General features: G+C 55.0%; 1 protein-coding gene and 2 pseudogenes across 1 annotated transcript; 2 read left to right on the plus strand and 1 right to left on the minus strand.

The window, feature by feature from the left end:
* The first annotated feature begins 892 nt into the window (after positions 1-892).
* On the plus strand, positions 893-1,558 carry LOC142437315 (small ribosomal subunit protein eS6-like; annotated as a pseudogene).
* Positions 1,559-3,130: 1,572 nt separating this feature from the next.
* Positions 3,131-3,580, minus strand: LOC142439582 (gamma-aminobutyric acid receptor-associated protein-like 2 pseudogene; annotated as a pseudogene).
* A 3,404-nt stretch (positions 3,581-6,984) lies between these two features.
* On the plus strand, positions 6,985-11,750 carry GPR37L1 (G protein-coupled receptor 37 like 1). Its single transcript, XM_075542070.1, has 2 exons — positions 6,985-7,581; positions 10,926-11,750. The coding sequence occupies exons 1-2, from the start codon at positions 6,985-6,987 to the stop codon at positions 11,748-11,750; spliced, it is 1,422 nt and encodes a 473-aa protein (XP_075398185.1).
* Positions 11,751-17,060: the final 5,310 nt, after the last annotated feature.

Raw genomic sequence — 17,060 nt, forward strand, 5'->3', positions numbered from 1 at the left:
TGATCCCACCATACCGAGGCAAAACATTAAGGGGGTCCAACAGAACAGCAAAGGGAACGGAGCAACGAAGTCCCCAGGGAATACCAAAAATAGACTTTGGTGCCAGGTCTTGGCACCCCATCAGACTTGACCAGAAAACACTCCTAAAGGCCAACAAAGAGTCCTTGAACTAACTACAAGCTTTTCCTTTGTTGTTGTTGTGTTGTTTTGTTTTTGTCATTTTTTGTTTTGTTATTTTGTTTTCTTTTGTTGCTTAGATTTGCTCTGCCTTGTCTTTGTGCATGTTATTATCTCCGCACGTCTGTCTAAATAAGATAGGCTGGATGAAAAATCTGGAGGAGAAAACAATGGGACCGACAGTTCTGGGGGGACATGGGAGAGGGGGAGGTGGGGGGGAAAGGAAGTGGTGTTAACAAACCCAGGGACAAGAGAACAACAAGTGATCCAAATCAGTGGTGAGGAGGGTGTAGGAGGCCTGGTAGGGCATGACCAAGGGTAATGTAACCAAGCGGAATTACTGTAACCCAAATGAAGGCTGAGCATAATAGTGGGACAAGAGGAAAGTAAAAGGAAATAGAGGAAAGAGCTAGGAGGCAAAGGGCATTTATAGAGGTCTAAATACAGGCATGTACATATGTAAATATATTTATATATACCTATAGGGAAATAGATCTATGTGCATATATTTATAGGTTTAATACTAAGGTAGCAGATGGACCTTGGGCCTCTACTCAAGCACTCCCTCAATGCAAGAACACTTTGAATGCTGCTCACCTGCAGACAAAGCGGGTGCATAAGCAAATGTGGTGAAGAAAGCCGATGGTGTCTGGCTATCAAACGACATATCTTCACTCTTTTCCGTGGCGTCACGGAGGTGATCGGCTGCTTCACCATGAAGCTGAACATCTCCTTCCCAGCCACTGGCTGCCAGAAACTCACTGAAGTGTACGATGAACACAAACTTCGCACCTTTTATGCGAAGTGAATGGGTTTTCCCATGAAGCAAGGTGTCTTGACCCACGGCTGTGCCCGCCTGCTGCTGAGTAAGGGGCGCTCCTGCTACGGACCACGGAGAACCAGGGAGAGGAAGCACAAATCTGTCCGGGGCTGCACTGTGGATGCCAATCGGAGCGTTCTCAACTTGGTCACTGTAAAGAAAGGGGAGAAAGATATCCCAGGACTGACTGACACAACTGTGCCTCGTCGCCTGGGGCCCAAAAGAGCCAGCAGGATCCGCAAACTCTTCAATCTCTCTAAAGAAGATGACGTCTGCCAGTAGGTTGTGAGAAAGCCCCTGAACAAAGAAGGCAAGAAACCCAGGACCAACGCGCCCACGATTCAGCGTCTTGTGACTCCGCAGGCCCTGCAGCACAAGCGCGGGCGCACTGCCCTGAAGAAGCAGCGCACCCAGAAAAACAAGGAGGCCGCCGAATATGCCAAGCTTTTGGCCAAGAGAATGAAGGAGGCCAGAGAGAAATGGCAGGACCAGACTGCCGAGAGACAGAGGCTGTCCTCGCTGAGGGCTTCCACCTCTAAGTCTGAGTCCAGGCAAAAATAAAAGAGCCTTGAATAAAGAAGCTCATCTCGTAAAAATAAAAAAAAAAGAAAGAAAGAAAGATATACCTTCTATACCTTCTAGGGCAGGGGTCCTCAAAATTTTCAAACAGGCGGCCAGTTCACTGTCTCTCAGACTCGTTGGAGGGCCAGACTATAGTTAAAAAACAACTATGAACAAATTCCTATGCACACCGCACATATCTAATTTTGAGATAAAAATACAAAACGGGGCGAAAACACCCGGCAGGCCAGATAAATGTCCTCGGGGGACCACATGTGGCCCATGGGCCGTAGTTCGAGAACTCCTGGTCTGGGGTCTTAAAGACTTGAAGGTAAACAAGCGGCCATCTAGCTGAGAAACAAAGCCCACATGTAAGAAGCACACCAGCCTGTGTGATCACAAGGTGTCGAAGGGATCAGGTATCAGGCATCAAAGAACAAAAAATCATATCATTGTGAATGGGGGAGTGCGGAGTGGGGACCCAGAGCCCATCTGTAGGCAACTGGACATCCCCTTACAGAAGGGTCGCAGAGAGGAGACAAGCCAGCCAGGGTGCAGTGTAGCAACAATGAAACATACAACTTTCCTCTAGATCTTAAGTGTTTCCTCCCAACCCAATTCTACCTTACAAAGCTGGCTAGACCAGAGGATGTACACTGGTACAGATAGGAACTGGAAACACAGGGAATCCAGGATGGATGATTCCTTCAGGACCAGTGGTGAGAGTGGTGATACCAGGAGGGTCGAGGAGGTGGAAAGGGGGAACTGATTACAAGGATCTACATATAACCTCCTCCCCGAGGGATGGAAAAAAGAAAAGTGGGTGAAGGGAGATATCGGACAGTGTAAGATATTACAAAATAATAATTTATAAATTATTAAGGGTTCAAGAGGGAGAGGGGAACGGTAAGGAAGGGGGAAAATGAGGAGCTGATGCCAGGCGCTTACGTGAAGAGCAAATGTTTTGAGAATGATGAGGGCAACGAATGTACAAATGTGCTTTGCACAATTGATGTATGTATGGATTGTGATAAGATTTCTATGAGCCCTCAATAAAATGATTAAAAATATATATATCTTTTTTTGCCTTCACGAGAAGTTTTATTGTTAATCATATACCTTAAGTTTCAGAAAGAGGAACAGATGATTGGCAGTTGGCAAAAATCTAGGGAAGTAAGTGTTCTGATTGCTAAGGATTTATCTGGATGTTTTTAATACTTAGCCATCTAACACTTCAGACATAATCCAGAACCAATGTGTCATCTCCTCTCTTACCTTAATACCTCACCTACCTGGCTTCAATATGGAAATATTTTCATTAAATATGGTTCCCAGAGGAACAAGTTCCCTGGGGCCTAGAGCCATGGGCACAATGCACAAAAAGAAAAACTCAAAATAAACTCTCATAATTTACTAATATAAGGAACAAAGCCTTCCAATATATGAAGAAATAAATCCAGTGACAAATGCACTAATTGGTCTATGTCAAAAGGGTCTGTGTAGTAACTGAAAACAGTTCATTATTTACAAGATCCACAAGTAGGAATGATGCACCTAGCCCTGCACTGGCCCTCAGAAGCCAACCACGTTCTCTCTGCTGTGGGCCACATACAGGAACCAATCTTCGTCTTTTTCCTTCTCGGAAAGCTGGCCCGGAGTAAGGCTGGACTGTGGGCCTGTCTTGTCCACAAAGAGGAAGATGGCCACTTCAGAAGGAAGTTGGATCCTTTCCCTGATGATCCACATGAGCGGAGCCACAGTGATGTCAAATGGAGACAGGTACTTCCGTTTGTCAATGTCAACAATCTGAGAGCCAGAGGCTTTTCCCACAATCACCGGGGCCCGGTCAGGGTATTTCCCGCGGATTTTCACGGATGCCACACATCTGTGTTCCAAGGAGGGGCCCTCCTGGGACAGCCACTTTGTGTCGGCTCTCGGAGCCCAGGAATTCAGTGCACCAACCACCACAACAAGGGCGGCTGCCAAAAGAGACGTCTTTTTAGTACATGTGGGGAAATACATACCGTATCATCAAGCGCACTGCCAGAACTGTTCCCTCATATTCCAGATGCCGTGGAGAAGGAGCTGCCAGAGAGAGGCTGGAGATGGCAACACCGCGCCAGCCCTGGAGTGAGTATTGATACTGGTTCTGCGGAATAAGGCAGCATCTCCATCGGATGACTCGTGCTCTCCAAGATTCCCAAGTAAATGAGCAGGGTACTTACATCATGTAAGAGATGATTTAGGAAAACTTGAAAGCACAACAACAACAAAAATTTACTGCCTCCTCCTGATGATCAAGTAGCTCATCATCCTGAAGCATAAAACAGAAAGCAAGGACCCCAGGCGCATTGCTGGGTGCGAGACCGATGTCGCATCACCTTACACGACCCACTTACGCACTGGCACACTTGACGCTGCGTGAGAAGCGTGAAAACATATGGCGTTCCTTCACCTCGATTTCCCTTCTTAAACCGTGTGGGTCTCCCCGTTCAAGAGAACATGAGGGCAGCCAAGGAGTCAGGGCCGGCTTATCCCTGGCCTATCATTTAAAGCTGAGTCTATGGAGACGCGCGGCTGTCCCTCGCTTACTGAGAACCCAGGCGCCAGGTTCAGGACAGACGGAGGTCACTCGTGTCGGCTGTACGGCTTCCTGCTAGGAGAAAAAGGAAAACGCACCATGTTAACGCTGGTCAATGTGTCTCCCTCGTGTCTAACCCACTGCACCGAAGGACGCTCCTCCTTGTCCCCAACGAGACTTAAGAAGCCCTGGCATGTTAACGGTGATTCAAGAAAGACCCGACTCATTATCCTCACGGCGCGTGGACGCAGACACTGTCCAGAACTTCACTGCACTTCGACTGCCCAGGAGTTTGATATGGCAAAGAACAGAAAGCACTGGTCCCTCTCTGTTCTCTTCAGGAGGAAGCGAGGGTCCTGAGCTTGACAGAGGCCTGGCTTCTGGTCAGCTGACTTCCTCCGTCCCATCCCACTCTCCCCCAGTGGCTCCTGCCCTCCAGGCATTCCAGCCACCTTCCTGCTCTCCCTCTGTCAGGCACGCTTCCCACCTGCCCCCCTTCCACCTCTGTGCCTTCTCTCTCCACTTTTTAAACAAGTGAACGGGAGGGGAAAAGTGAGGAGCTGATATCAAGGGCTCAAGCGGAAAGCAAATGTTTTGAGAATGAGGAGGGCAACAAATGTACAAATGTGCTTGACACACAGCGGATGGATGGATGGACGGATGGATGGATGGATGGATGGATGGATGGATGGATGGGTGGATGGTGATATGAGTTGTACAAGCCCCCAATAAAATGATTTGAAAATAAAAATTAAAAAGTGAGCGGATGAAGTACACAGGCCCCACGGTGTTTGCCATTTCTACAATCTTCACTCAGTGGCATTCACTATGTTCACCGTGTTTTTCAGTTAACACCAGTTTCATTTTTTTTTCATCGCCCTTAATGGAAATTCATCGTCCCCTAAGGTCCTGGTAACCTCTGAGGAACGTTGGCCTCTATTCTAGATCCCATACACGGGATCATAGACTCTGTGTCCCTTGGTGACTGGCTACATCACTCTGTGTCAGTCATCTAGCACTGCTCTAAGTGGGTGGTCTCTACTCAGAAATGTATTCTCTCCCAGGTTAGGGGCTAGAAGTCTGAAGTCAGGGCGCCAGCTCTCGGGGAGCTCTGCTGGCTCTGGGGGAAGGCCCTCGTCTCCTTTCAACATCTGGGGGTCCAGCATTCCTTGGAGATTTCCCTGTGTCTGGACATCCGTCTGCCCTGGGTCTAGGAGGTTCTCAGCGCAGCAACCCTGGATCCAAAGGACACGCTCCACTCCCAGGTCTTCTTTCCTGGAAGTTCAAAGTCCTCCGTTCTCTGCAGCTTCTGTCTCCTTCCATCTCTTATAAGAGCAAAGGTGATGTGACCTTCACTCCTGGGAACTCTTACATTGCACCAGAGCTGTGACCTGAATGGGGGTGTTCTATCCCACCTTGATCCCCTCACAGTTGTTTGACTGACCATGGGCCATGATTACATCATTACATAACTGTCGCATTACATCATTGCATAGCCGCCATGCCTGAGAACCACACCCAAGCCTAGTTGACGCATTTTGGTGGGTGGGGGTCATGCCTGGAGGGTGTCGTAATTCATTTCATGGTACTCACTCAGCACAGTGCCTTCAAGTTCTTCTGCACCATGGCGCGTGCTGGGAGCCTCTCCAGCCCTTCCTTTGTCAGTGGGTCGTATGCTCTGTCTGGAGCCCCTGCCCTCTCCCTTTGTCCTCTCTCTATTTTCCAGGGTCCATTTGAATGCCACTTCCTCGCCTGGCAAGCCTTCTAGAGTCCCCTGGCTCCTCTGGGCCCCTTGTCGCTCACGGCATCTACCACCCGGAATTGTAATGACTTATTTACACACGTCTTTCTGCCTTGTGGCAGCCGAGGGCTGCCTTGTGTGGATTAGTTAGTATATGGGGTGTCTAGCATGCAGCAGATGCTCACTAAATATTTGTCATCGCAAATGTCTGTCTCTCCCCCATCTGGGTCAGAACATTCTGACTGACGCGCTTGCTGTGGAGAGCTGGTGTGGGCAGGAGACGGTTCTTCCTGGTGAGAAGAAGCGGCCATGGAGCCGCAAGCACAGACTCAGGCATTGGATCTGGGTCCCAGGCTGGGCTCTGCCGCAGCTAAGCCATGTGGCAAGTGACCAGCCACTTACCACACAGATTCCCCACTCTGAACAGCCATAACCTACCACTTACCCCCAGCCCCCCCCCCCCCGAGCTGCTGTTGGGGCTGGTGGAAAACGAAAGCAGGTGGGTGCTGGGCCCTGCTCACTAGCTTTGAACATAGGTGTTGTCTCCTGTGCGTCAGGGCACCAGGGCCTCAGTTCCGGTCAGTCCCTGTCTCACCGTCAGACCCCCATCAGTGGCCACCGAGTGGACACCCATTCGTGACGAACCCCTGTGTGTCGGAGCAGAACAAGGCTCCACAGGGTTTTTGACGGTTGAGTTTTCAGAAGCAGGCTGCCAGGCCTTTCTGCGGAGGCACTTCTAGGTGGACTCACACCACCAACCTTACTGTCGAGCGGCTGAGGGGTTGACCACTGCGAGGCATTGACCAGGCAAGCTGATTACCCTCTGTGGCTCCAGGGCTTGGCGCTTGCGGCCTCCCGGGGCTGCGTCCTGGACCGTGAGATGAGTGAGGGCAGCAGAGAGTGCTCTGTGTCCAGCAGAGGGCCCTGCCCAGCCCGTGGCCAGCAGGGTGGGAGGGAGCGCTGAGTCCACTGGAACGGGCAGGCAATGCAGACGCTGGACTGGAGGCAGACCAACAGGCCAGCTGCCGCTCTCGCTGCTGCCCAGCACTCGGCCTGTGCCCTCACCTGCTCTCACTGGGGCGGCTGCCTCCTGCTCCAGCGGCCATGCGGTGGCTGTGGGCCATGGCTGTTTCTCTCGCTGCAGCCTCCACAGTGGGGCTCCGAACTCACCAGGCCACAGGCCAGGAGCAGCAGGGCCGGTCCAAGAGAGGCACTGAGGACGAGGAGGTCAGGGGGGTGCAGCAGTATGTACCCCAGGAGTGGGCGGAGTACCCCCGGCCCATCCACCCTGTCGGCCTGCAGCCCACCAAGCTCCTGGTGGCCACCAGCCCCAACCCAGACAAGGATGGGGCTCCCCCGGGCAGCGGACAGGAGCTGAGGGCCAACCTGACAGGGACTCCGGGGAGGAGGCTGCAGGTCCCCAACCCCCTGTACCCGGTGACAGAGAGCTCCTACACTGCCTATGCCACCATGCTCCTGGCTCTGGTGGTGTTTGCGGTGGGTATCGTGGGCAACCTGGCGGTCATGTGCATTGTGTGGCACAGCTACTACCTGAAGAGCGCCTGGAACTCCATCCTGGCCAGCCTGGCCCTCTGGGATTTCCTGGTCCTCTTCTTCTGCCTCCCCGTCGTCATCTTCAATGAGATCACGAAGCAGAGGCTGCTGGGTGACGTTTCCTGCCGGGCCGTGCCCTTCATGGAGGTGAGTGGGTGTCCTGTTCCGTGGGGAGCTCCCAGCTTCCACCGGGGGAACCTTGGGCTGGGGGATGTATCGGGGACCCGGGGCTTTGCACTTTCTGGGCTTTGTACCGTTTCCTCCAACTTGGGAGAGGCTCCGGCGTGGACTAGGCAGGCCAGCGGGATGTGGGTCAGGCTGGGAGACAGAGCTCTGGGGCTGCAGCCCCAGGTTGGGTCTCCCCTCTTTCGCCACTAGGCAGACCATCCCGTCTCACTCCTCACCCCCTGAGACTGACCCTCTACTGTCTCACTCCTCATCCGTCATCCCCCCGAGGGACCGTCCTGCAATTTGTTCTGACCCCTTTTGTTCCCTACGATGGGTCCACTGCTGCTGCCGGTGCCCGCCGCTCACCTTCTTTGCCCACAGACCTGCCCCCCAAGCGGTGCCTGAGGGAGACCTCAGTTCTTCCATTCAGGAAAAACTCTTCCTCCGCTTTGTTGCCAGCCCCCCAAACCTCTCCCAAAAGGAAAACCTGGCTCTGGGCACTGGGGCTAGTTGGGGGAGGGGGTATGACCCAGCCCCAGCGGTCACTGGTGTCCTGGATGTCACCAAGTCGGTCACACTGTGACTCCAATTTCTTTACTTCCCATTGAGAGGGGTTGGCCAGATGGCCCCTTCCAACTCGGTCATTCTATGACTTTAATGTAGATAGATGGCTGTGCCCAGGCCTCCTGGGAATGTGCGTGTTCAGACAGCACTCCTTCCACGGCTGTGCATGTGTATTGATGGCATAGAGACAGCTTACTGAAGACATGGCCAAAATATACGTGTGCGCGCGTGTGTATCGCTCAGCAAAGTCACGGCACCTCCATGAGCAAACAGAATAAGAGGGCAAGTTTAACTATTTCGGGCTGTGGCGGGGACAGGCGGGAGCGCCGGCGGCTCCTGGTGAGGGGTTGAGATGTGTGATGTGGGTGACCTGCTGCGGGGAGCAGGAATCAGGACCCGGCACCTGGATACAGCTCTGACTCTCACTCCCAGCTCTGTCCCGGCCGCAGTTTCAGATGCGACCCTTCCCAAGGCTCAGAGCCCTCTCCTGCCCTTCCCAGCCCGGACAGGCTGCCTCACAGTGGCCCAAAGTCAGCAGACCCTAACCGTTGGGACTTCTGTACCGCCTGCTCTCGGTTCCGTGAGCTGCCAGGTCAGACAGTAGATGAAGGGGCTTCAGTAAATTGGTGGGGAATTCTGTGACCTATTATTTTTTTAATTTTTAGTTTAGTTTTGTTTTTAATCCTTTTCTTGGGAGCTCTTACAGGTATCCTGACATTCCGTGGTCCCAGAGTTCATTCAATAGTTCACCTCAAGCAATATTGTCCTCAGTTGTCTTTTTAATTCCATTTCCCCCACAAACTTTTGGAAGCCCTGTCATATTTGTCACACACACACGTACACACGCACATACTTGATTCCCACCACAGTGACCCTGCAAATCTTTGCGGGAGCAGATAGCTTCCTCCCTCTTGCTGTTAGACACACGGACCTTGGCCTTGGCCAGACTGGGTTAGGCTTGGCCTTGCCTTTGCTCAGTGACCCGGGCTGCTTCCCCTGCCTCCGTCTCAGTGTTCTCATCGCTAAACTGGGAGGATAACAACGGCAACAATGAGGATCATGAGCTGAATGAATTCTTCAAAGTTGAAATGGGCAAGGCCAATAAAGTGCATAGACTTAAACAATCCAATAAAGGGTCCTTTATTTGGGAATAGTCTAGGGACGGTCAGGGGAACGGGGCAAGGCAGGGTAGTGGGGGGAGGCAGACTTGTTTGCATGGAACTGGTGGTTCAATAAGGGGCCTTGGTAGTGCAGTGGTTTATGTGTTGGCTGTTGACCACAAAGTCAGTGGTTCAAACTCACCAATTACTCTGTGGGAGCAAGATGAGGTTTTTTGCTCCCATAAAGATTCACAGACTCAGAAGCACCCAGGCACAGTTCTAACCTGACCTCTCAGGTCGCCATGAGTCAGAATCAACCTGGTGGCAGTGAGGTTTTCAAGGCTGCAAGACAGCCTGGTCCTGTCTGACTGTGGGTCTGTCCCCAAGCTGCCCAGTGAGGGCAGGGGAGCACTGGCCAAGGGCACTCCGTGACAGCTGCTGAGTGGGCTGGATAGCCCTGGGGCTCTCCTCTTCCTTCACCTCTGAGCAATTCCACTGAGGTTCTAGCTCCTCCCTTTCCATCCCCAGCGCCATTTTCCTGTGTGGACAGAATGACGCAACAGTGGGCACAGGTGGGCTTGGAGCAGGAGGGCTGCATCCCTGCATGGCAAGGCTCTGGGCATCTCAGGGCAGGGCGAGGAGGCTGGATGTGTGTCTGTGAGGGGGCTTCTGCGCCGCTTGCGTGTGTGTGTGCCCTTGCATGGTGAATGCGTGTGCTTGTGTGCTGCATGAAAATTGTGTAGGAGAGATGGCATAAACGTGAGTGTGTGTGTTCGTGAGTGTCAAAGTAAGCCATGTTCCCCGAGATCTTTCCTCCTATGCCCACAATTAGTCAAGGGGAGAGCGTCTACATCTTTGCCCAGGCTGGTTCTTGAAGACAATTCTCCAACATGGTTCAGAGAGGGTCAGACTGGCCACCCCCCAGCTCAGGGGTGGTGGTGGTGGGGAGGTGGGGAGAAGTAGCATGGTGGGGAGAGTCAGGTAGCTCTGTGCCTGCAGCTCCCCTCAGCCCTCCATCCACCCTCACCGTGGCACGTCCAGCAGCCGGCCTGTGCTTCACTTGGTCTTCTGGGACTGGGGTGCTGTGAGGGGCTGAGGAGAGAGCCAGTGGGATGTGCCCAACGCAGAGAGACAGGCTAGACCTGTGTGGCGGGGCAGAACGGCTCTGTGGAGCTTCCAGGGCTCTCATGTAGATGGAAGCTAACCACCAGGCTTCCCCTCCAAGGGGCTGCCCCAGGGGTTTGAGACAACAGCCTTGGGGTGAGTGACAAGACCAAAGACAAATACTCAGGGTCATCGAGTCAAGTCCAACGCACGGTGCCCCTGGGTAGGGTTGCCTAGACTTTGGGTCTTGACGGGAGCAGATAGCCTCATCATTCTCTCCAGGGATGGCTGGTGCATTTGAACCGCCAGCCTTTGGGTTGACAGCGCAGTGCCATACCTGCAGCGCCACTGGGGCTCCTTTTCAGGTCAGTGCAAGTCGTGTGTGCTGCTTAGAGCTGGAGCACACAGCCAGTGCCCGCCAAACGGCAGCTGTGGTTAAAGATTATCTGACCTTCCGACTCCATTCTTGGTCCGACTGAACTAGAAGCCAGGGTGTCTTCCCTCCTCCCTATGGGTGTTGACCGATGCCTTTGATCCCCACCCTCCCCCACCCAGGTCTCCTCTCTGGGCGTCACAACGTTCAGCCTCTGTGCCCTGAGCATCGACCGCTTCCACGTGGCTACCAGCACCCTGCCCAAGGTGAGGCCCATCGAGCGGTGCCAGTCGATCCTGGCCAAGCTGGCTGTCATTTGGGTGGGCTCCATGATGCTGGCTGTCCCTGAGCTCCTGCTGTGGCAGCTGGCACAGGAGCCCGCCCCCACCTCAGGCACCGTGGACTCCTGCATCATGAAGCCCTCAGCCAGCCTGCCCGAGACCCTGTACTCGCTGGTCATGACCTACCAGAACGCCCGCATGTGGTGGTACTTTGGCTGTTACTTCTGCCTGCCTGTCCTCTTCACCGTCACCTGCCAGCTGGTGACATGGCGGGTGCGGGGCCCCCTGGGGAGGAGGCCCGAGTGCCGGGGGGCGGGCCAGCACGAGCATTATGAAAGCCGGCTCAACAGCACCGTGGTGGGCCTGACGGTGCTCTACGCCCTCTGCGCCCTCCCCGAGAACGTCTGCAACCTCGTGGTGGCCTACCTTTCCACCGAGCTGACCCGCCAGACGCTGGACCTGCTGGGCCTCATCAACCAGTTCTCCATCTTCTTCAAGGGGGCCGCAACCCCCGTGCTCCTGCTGTGCATCTGCAGGCCGCTGGGCCAGGCCTTCCTGGACTGCTGCTGCTGCTGCTGCTGCTGCGAGTGTGGGCCGGCCACGGCCACGGCCACGGCCACGGCCGCCAGCAGCGCCAATCACAAGCTCAAGACCGAGCTGTCCCCCATCTACTTCCACAAGCCCAGGGAGTCTCCCCCGCTCCTGCCCCTGGGCACACCGTGCTGAGGCCGGGCCTGAGCTGGGGGAGGTGCAGAGGAGGGCCCGAGGGGGACCTGAGGAGGGCCGCCCGCAGCTCAGGCCCGCTGCTCCTTTCCCCGTAGGTCCTGCTTTTTTTGCTTGTCTTGCTGTAGAGATGAACTTGGTCCCTCTTGCCTGGGGTATGGCGAGTCAAAGCCCCCTCCCCAAGGGGGGCTTCCCTGTCACGCTGAGGGGCCTCCCAGCCCTGCCCCTTCTCCTGGTGGACAGTGAGGCTTCTAGTCTATAGAGCTTACTAGTGACTCTTCTTCCCTCCTGCTGGGATTCAGCACTTGACCGTCACTGGTCACTGTCCCACCTCAGTTCCAACTCCACCTCTCTCTCTCTCTGCCTCTGACCCTGTATTTTTAGTTGTGCCCTTACCAATACCCTCTCTGTACCTCCCACCTGGGGCCACATTCTACAACAGATCCACGTGGCTTGGCCCCCTCTTCTCTGTAAGAGAGCTGTCAGTCCTAGCTCTGGACACCTCCCCCTTTAGGTGCCTTCTCTCCCTCTCCTTCCTTCTCCTGTCCCAAGGCCCCTGGGCTGCCCCACCAGGTGTCTCTTCTTGAAAAGCAATAAATGAGGTAGAACTACCTGTGTGCACCCTAGATGTTCCTGTGCCACTTGCTGCCTGGGCCCAGATGCTCCAGGGCTCCCCCTGCCCTCTCCCAGGCCCAGCAGTGCCCTGGTGCAACCCCACCCATCACCTTTGGTCCTTCCTAGCCTGGAGCTGATGTAGGGCACAGCCCAGAGACCTTAGGGGTGCCAGGGACAGAGAGGCTGGAAGGCTTCGGATGCCTGTGGGACTGAGTCTGCCTCCTGGCTCAAGCCCAGCAGGCTGAGGGGGGAGGAGGGGAGAGATGAAAGGCTGCAACTCTGTGCCCCTCTGAAGCCTCCCCCCACAAGGCACTCACTGGCCAGGATCCAGCAGCCTGCCCCCCTCAGCCTGGGGCTTCCCAGTCTCTCTCTGAGTGCGCTCTTGTTCTGTGTCTTAGAACGGACTGTTTTGCCTGCAGACGGCCCAGCTGCCTGTCCCCTGCCTGCCCTCACCCCACCTCAGCCACAGCACCCTTCCGCCTACCCCCAACATGCCCTCGGCTCCTCTTGCTGGGAGGGTCTCCCACCCTGGGAGGCCCACCTCCCCTGAGTCCGCCTCTCTCAGGGCCTCCCAAAGGGCACCCTTTGCCTAGTTTGGTCTCAAAGAAGCGGACACAAAGTTGACCCAAAGTGACCATGTGGCCAATGTACCAGTCCCTCTCTGCCACTGAGGCGGCCAGCCTTCCCTGCTTGAAGCTCACCTCTGGGGCCACCTGGGACCCTTGGACATCCATCCGCAAGGGGTCTCTCTCAGGGAAGGCGGAGAGGTGGGGGGTGGCGGCGAGGGGGACAAGGGTTCCCCTGTGCCCTGGGCTCCTGCTCCTCTCTCCACCCACCCACACCCCTTGGCCTCAGTCTGCCCTGTGCCGGACCCTTCCCCCACCCCTCCCCATCCCCTTTCTCCTGGGGATCTTAATGGCCTTGTTCTCTCTCTCTGGCATCCACCCCCGGCCCAGGGACTCCGCCAAGAGGCAGGCGTTGCTAGGTGATGGCGCTGCCATGCGCACTCCCTTTGTGTGGAAGGACACCCACCCAGACCTGTTGCCATGGTGACGGAAGCCCCCAGCATTGTCTGCAGACATTTAAGAAGGGTGTGTGTGTGGGGGGGGGCGGGGTGCAGGTTGCAGCTTGGGGAGGGGGCTCAAAGGCAGACTTGCCAGGGAAGCACCAGCGCTGTTGCCTCTTCGTTTTCCAACAACCCCTTCTCCACCCGACGCCCAGCCCTGGACGTACCAATGGATGCTGAGGGGTGTCGGAAGTGAGGCTGGCTGAACTAAACGAAGGGGATGCAGGGACAGAGAGGGCCTGGGGCGGAAGGCACGGGGGGGGGGCAGCCCCCTCAGCATCCGATCTGGGGGCCTCTTCCACAAAGGACACCCCTTGCCATGCTGGTTGGCCAGGGCCGAGCTGGCCGGGAGAAGCGGTGGCCCCGAGGCTCGGCCACTGCTGCTGCCTCCGGGCCCTGTCAACGTGAAGGGCTTGCCGGAGTAGCCAGCTGGCCGGTCGAGCTTGGGAAAGAGCCACTGTCCCTCCAGCCCGGGCTGGCCAGGGAACAATGTGACATTTGTTTTTGAGAGTCTGATGGCTGTTGGGCCGAGGCTGGGGGAGCGAGGGTTGGCTCAATGATAGCCAGTGGGCTTGAGCCATGACACTCAGAGACCACAAGGCCACACTGGTCACCCCACCCCCCATCCCCAGCAGGCAGACTGCAGATCAGGGCAGGGGTGGAGTGGGGGTGAGAGGGTGGGGTGGGGCGAGTCTCCCTCAGCTTGGAGATCACCTAGCCTCTGGGGAATCACCTCATGCATCCCCAGACGGGCCTGGACCCAGTTCCCAAGCCAGGTCTCCCCCTCCTCCACATATCAGTGCAAGCACTAAATGAGACAAGATCTATAAAACCACTGGCAAGATGCCTGGCACCTTCTTTCCATTGGGATTGCAGCCCCTTCTTAGGACCCAGCAGGCCTGCCAGAGGATTCTTAAGCTCATCAAGGGATTGGTGGAACCAACCCCCAAACTCCCTGCCATTTAGTTGATGCTGACCCATGGCGACCCTATAGGACAGGGTGGAACTGTCCCTGCAGGTTTCTCAGACTGTGAGTCTCTACAAGGAGCAGAAAAGCACCGAGGAGGTGGTTTTGAACTCACAACCCTGTGGCTTGCAGCCCAATGCATAACCACTGGGGCACCAGGGCTCCTCTGGCCTTACACGATTTACATGTGCTCGTGGTATTCAGCCTTAACATCCTCTGGAAGTCACATTAGGTACCTAATCTTACACAGCTCGGCTGGGCTGCTAGCTGCAAGGCAGTGGTTCAAACCTGCCAGCTGCCCCAAGGGGAAAGATGAGGCCGAGGCCCTTTGCTCCTGGAAGAACTCACAGGCTTGGAAACCTTCTCTTGGGTTGCTGTAGGAATTGACTTGATGGCTGCGGAGTTGGGTTTTTGGTGGGAAAGCGTGCGGGCAGTAGTGGTTTGCGTGCAGGCAGTAGTGGTTCAGTGGTAGAACTCTTGCTCTCTATGCGGAAGATCTGGGCTTGGCCCATGCCCCTCGCAGGCAGCCCGTGCTGCTGGGATGCTTGAACAGGTTGTAGGGGAGCTTCTAGATGAGGTGGGCTAGGAAGAAAGGTCTGGCAAACTGCTTTTGGAAACCAGCCAGTGCACATCCTATGTATAGGCCATCACAGACTGGGCTGTGACTGACCTCATGGATGGTGCAGGGATGGGGGAGAGGGGCAGCTTTCTATCCGTGTGTCAGGCTGCCTGCACAGCGCGCTGGGCCCTGTGGCAGACATGGTGATGGAGGATGGCAGGATCCCAGGAAGGTGGGCAGCCCTGAAGTGTCCCCCTTCATTCTCCCCAGATGAAAGGACACTTGTCTTTTCTGCCTCCTTTAAAACAGAAACACACACCCACAGGGTCGCTGAGTCAGAACGGATTCAACGGCAGTGAGTTTATTTGGGTATTGCCACTGACTGGGTACCAACTCACAGGGACCCTGTGTGTCCTTTCCAAGTCTGTAAATCTTTTTTTTTTAAAATCATTTTATTGGGGACTCATACAATTCATCACAATCCATACATTCATCCATGTTTCAAGCACACACATTTGTTGCTATCATTCTCAAAACATTTGCTTTCTACTTGAACCCTTGATATCAGCTCATTTCCCCCTACCCCCTCATGAACCCTTGATAATTTACAATTATTTTGTCATATCTTACACTGCCCAATGTCCCCCTTCACCCACTTCTCTGTTGTCCGTCCCCCAGGGAGGTTATATATAGATCCTTGTAATCGGTTCCCCCTTTCCACCCCACCCTCCTGGCATTGTCATTCTCACTACTGGTCCTGAAGGAGTCATCTGCCCTGGATTCCCTGTGTTTCCAGTTGCTATCTGTACCAGTGTACATCCTCTCTCTGGTCTAGCCAGATTTGTAAGGTAGAATTGGGATCATGATAGTGGGGGGAGGAAGCATTTAAGAACTAGCGGGAAGTTGTGTTTCATCGTTGTTACAATGCAGCACCCTGACTGGCTTGTCTCCTCCCTGAGCTGTAAATCTTTACATTAGAAAGCCTCATCTTTCTCCCTCTAAGCGGCTAGTGGCTTCAAACCACTGACCTTGTGGGTAGCAGCCAATGCTTACCCAGCAGCATCAACATGGCAAGCCCTGCTGGCCCTGTGGGCAGGAAGGACAGAGGTGAGCCCCCAGCTTCAACTGCCTTAACCAGGTGCAAGGTCCTATTCCAGAAACCAGAAAACAAACCAAATACTCTGTCATCGTTGAGTCAATCCTGATGCAGTGACTCTATGGGACAGGGCAGAATTGCCCCTGTGAGTTTCCAAGACTGTAATTAAATATGGGAGTAGAAAGTCTCTCTTCCGCAGTAGCTGGTGGTTTCGAACTACTGACCTGGTAGTTAGCAGCCAAACACATCACCACTATGCCACCAGCAGTCCTCTAGGAGTTGGAAGGCACCCTAAAATCATTCGGCGAAGTCACTCTTTCCTACAGCTCTTAACAGCTCGGAGGGTTATTGCTGGTTAGATGGAAGCTGGAGGGGTATGGGGTGCTGAGCGTGCCTCTGGGGTACTTTGGCTTCCAGAAGGAAGGCAGACTGTGGCTGTGCTCCGGGCAGCATCAGGGGCAAGGGAAGGGTGGGGTGTTCTGCAGGGGCCTGCTCCACTTTGCAGGGTGAAAGGGAGGCTGAGGGAGGTGGGGCAGGGGAGAGGCGGGCTCACTGTAAAACTGGGTCAAGATGGCCTTGGATTCCAGGGAGCAGGCCTGCAAGGCTCTGAGACAGCGGCTGTGGGCAGGGAGCAGGGCTGGCAGGTCTGACAGGTGTGTGTGTGTGTGTGTGTGTGTGCGCGCTCCCTCCTAGGAAACCAGCAGCATGGTCACTGGAAGAGAAGGCCGTGTAGGGGAAGCCACGTGGCTCTCCAGGCCCAGCAGTGCTGGTGGGTGGCAGCTAGCTGGTAGCTCTGGGGGTGGCCCCTGGGAGTGGGGTGGGAGCAGGTGAGGTCCTAGGCCTGGAGAGAGGTGGGGGAGAGGCTCAGACACTGGCCCCCCACCAGTGACCCCCCCAAGTCCTAGAAGGTCCCCAAACACTCTAATCTTCATGCCAAGCTCACAGCTGAGGCCACAAGTTCAGAGGGGAGGGAGAGCGTGGGTGTGCGCACACGTGTGGGGGTGGCTCTC

This window comes from Tenrec ecaudatus, chromosome 1 (genome assembly GCF_050624435.1).
Source record: "Tenrec ecaudatus isolate mTenEca1 chromosome 1, mTenEca1.hap1, whole genome shotgun sequence".
In the NCBI taxonomy this organism is placed as follows: domain Eukaryota; kingdom Metazoa; phylum Chordata; class Mammalia; order Afrosoricida; family Tenrecidae; genus Tenrec; species Tenrec ecaudatus.

Coding starts and splice junctions, on each gene's coding strand:
- GPR37L1 (XM_075542070.1), top strand. CDS start 6,985: ATGCGGTGGCTGTGGGCCATGGCTGTTTCTCTCGCTGCAGCCTCCACA. Junction 7,582..10,925: donor GGGCCGTGCCCTTCATGGAG/GTGAGTGGGTGT, acceptor TCCCCCACCCAG/GTCTCCTCTCTGGGCGTCAC.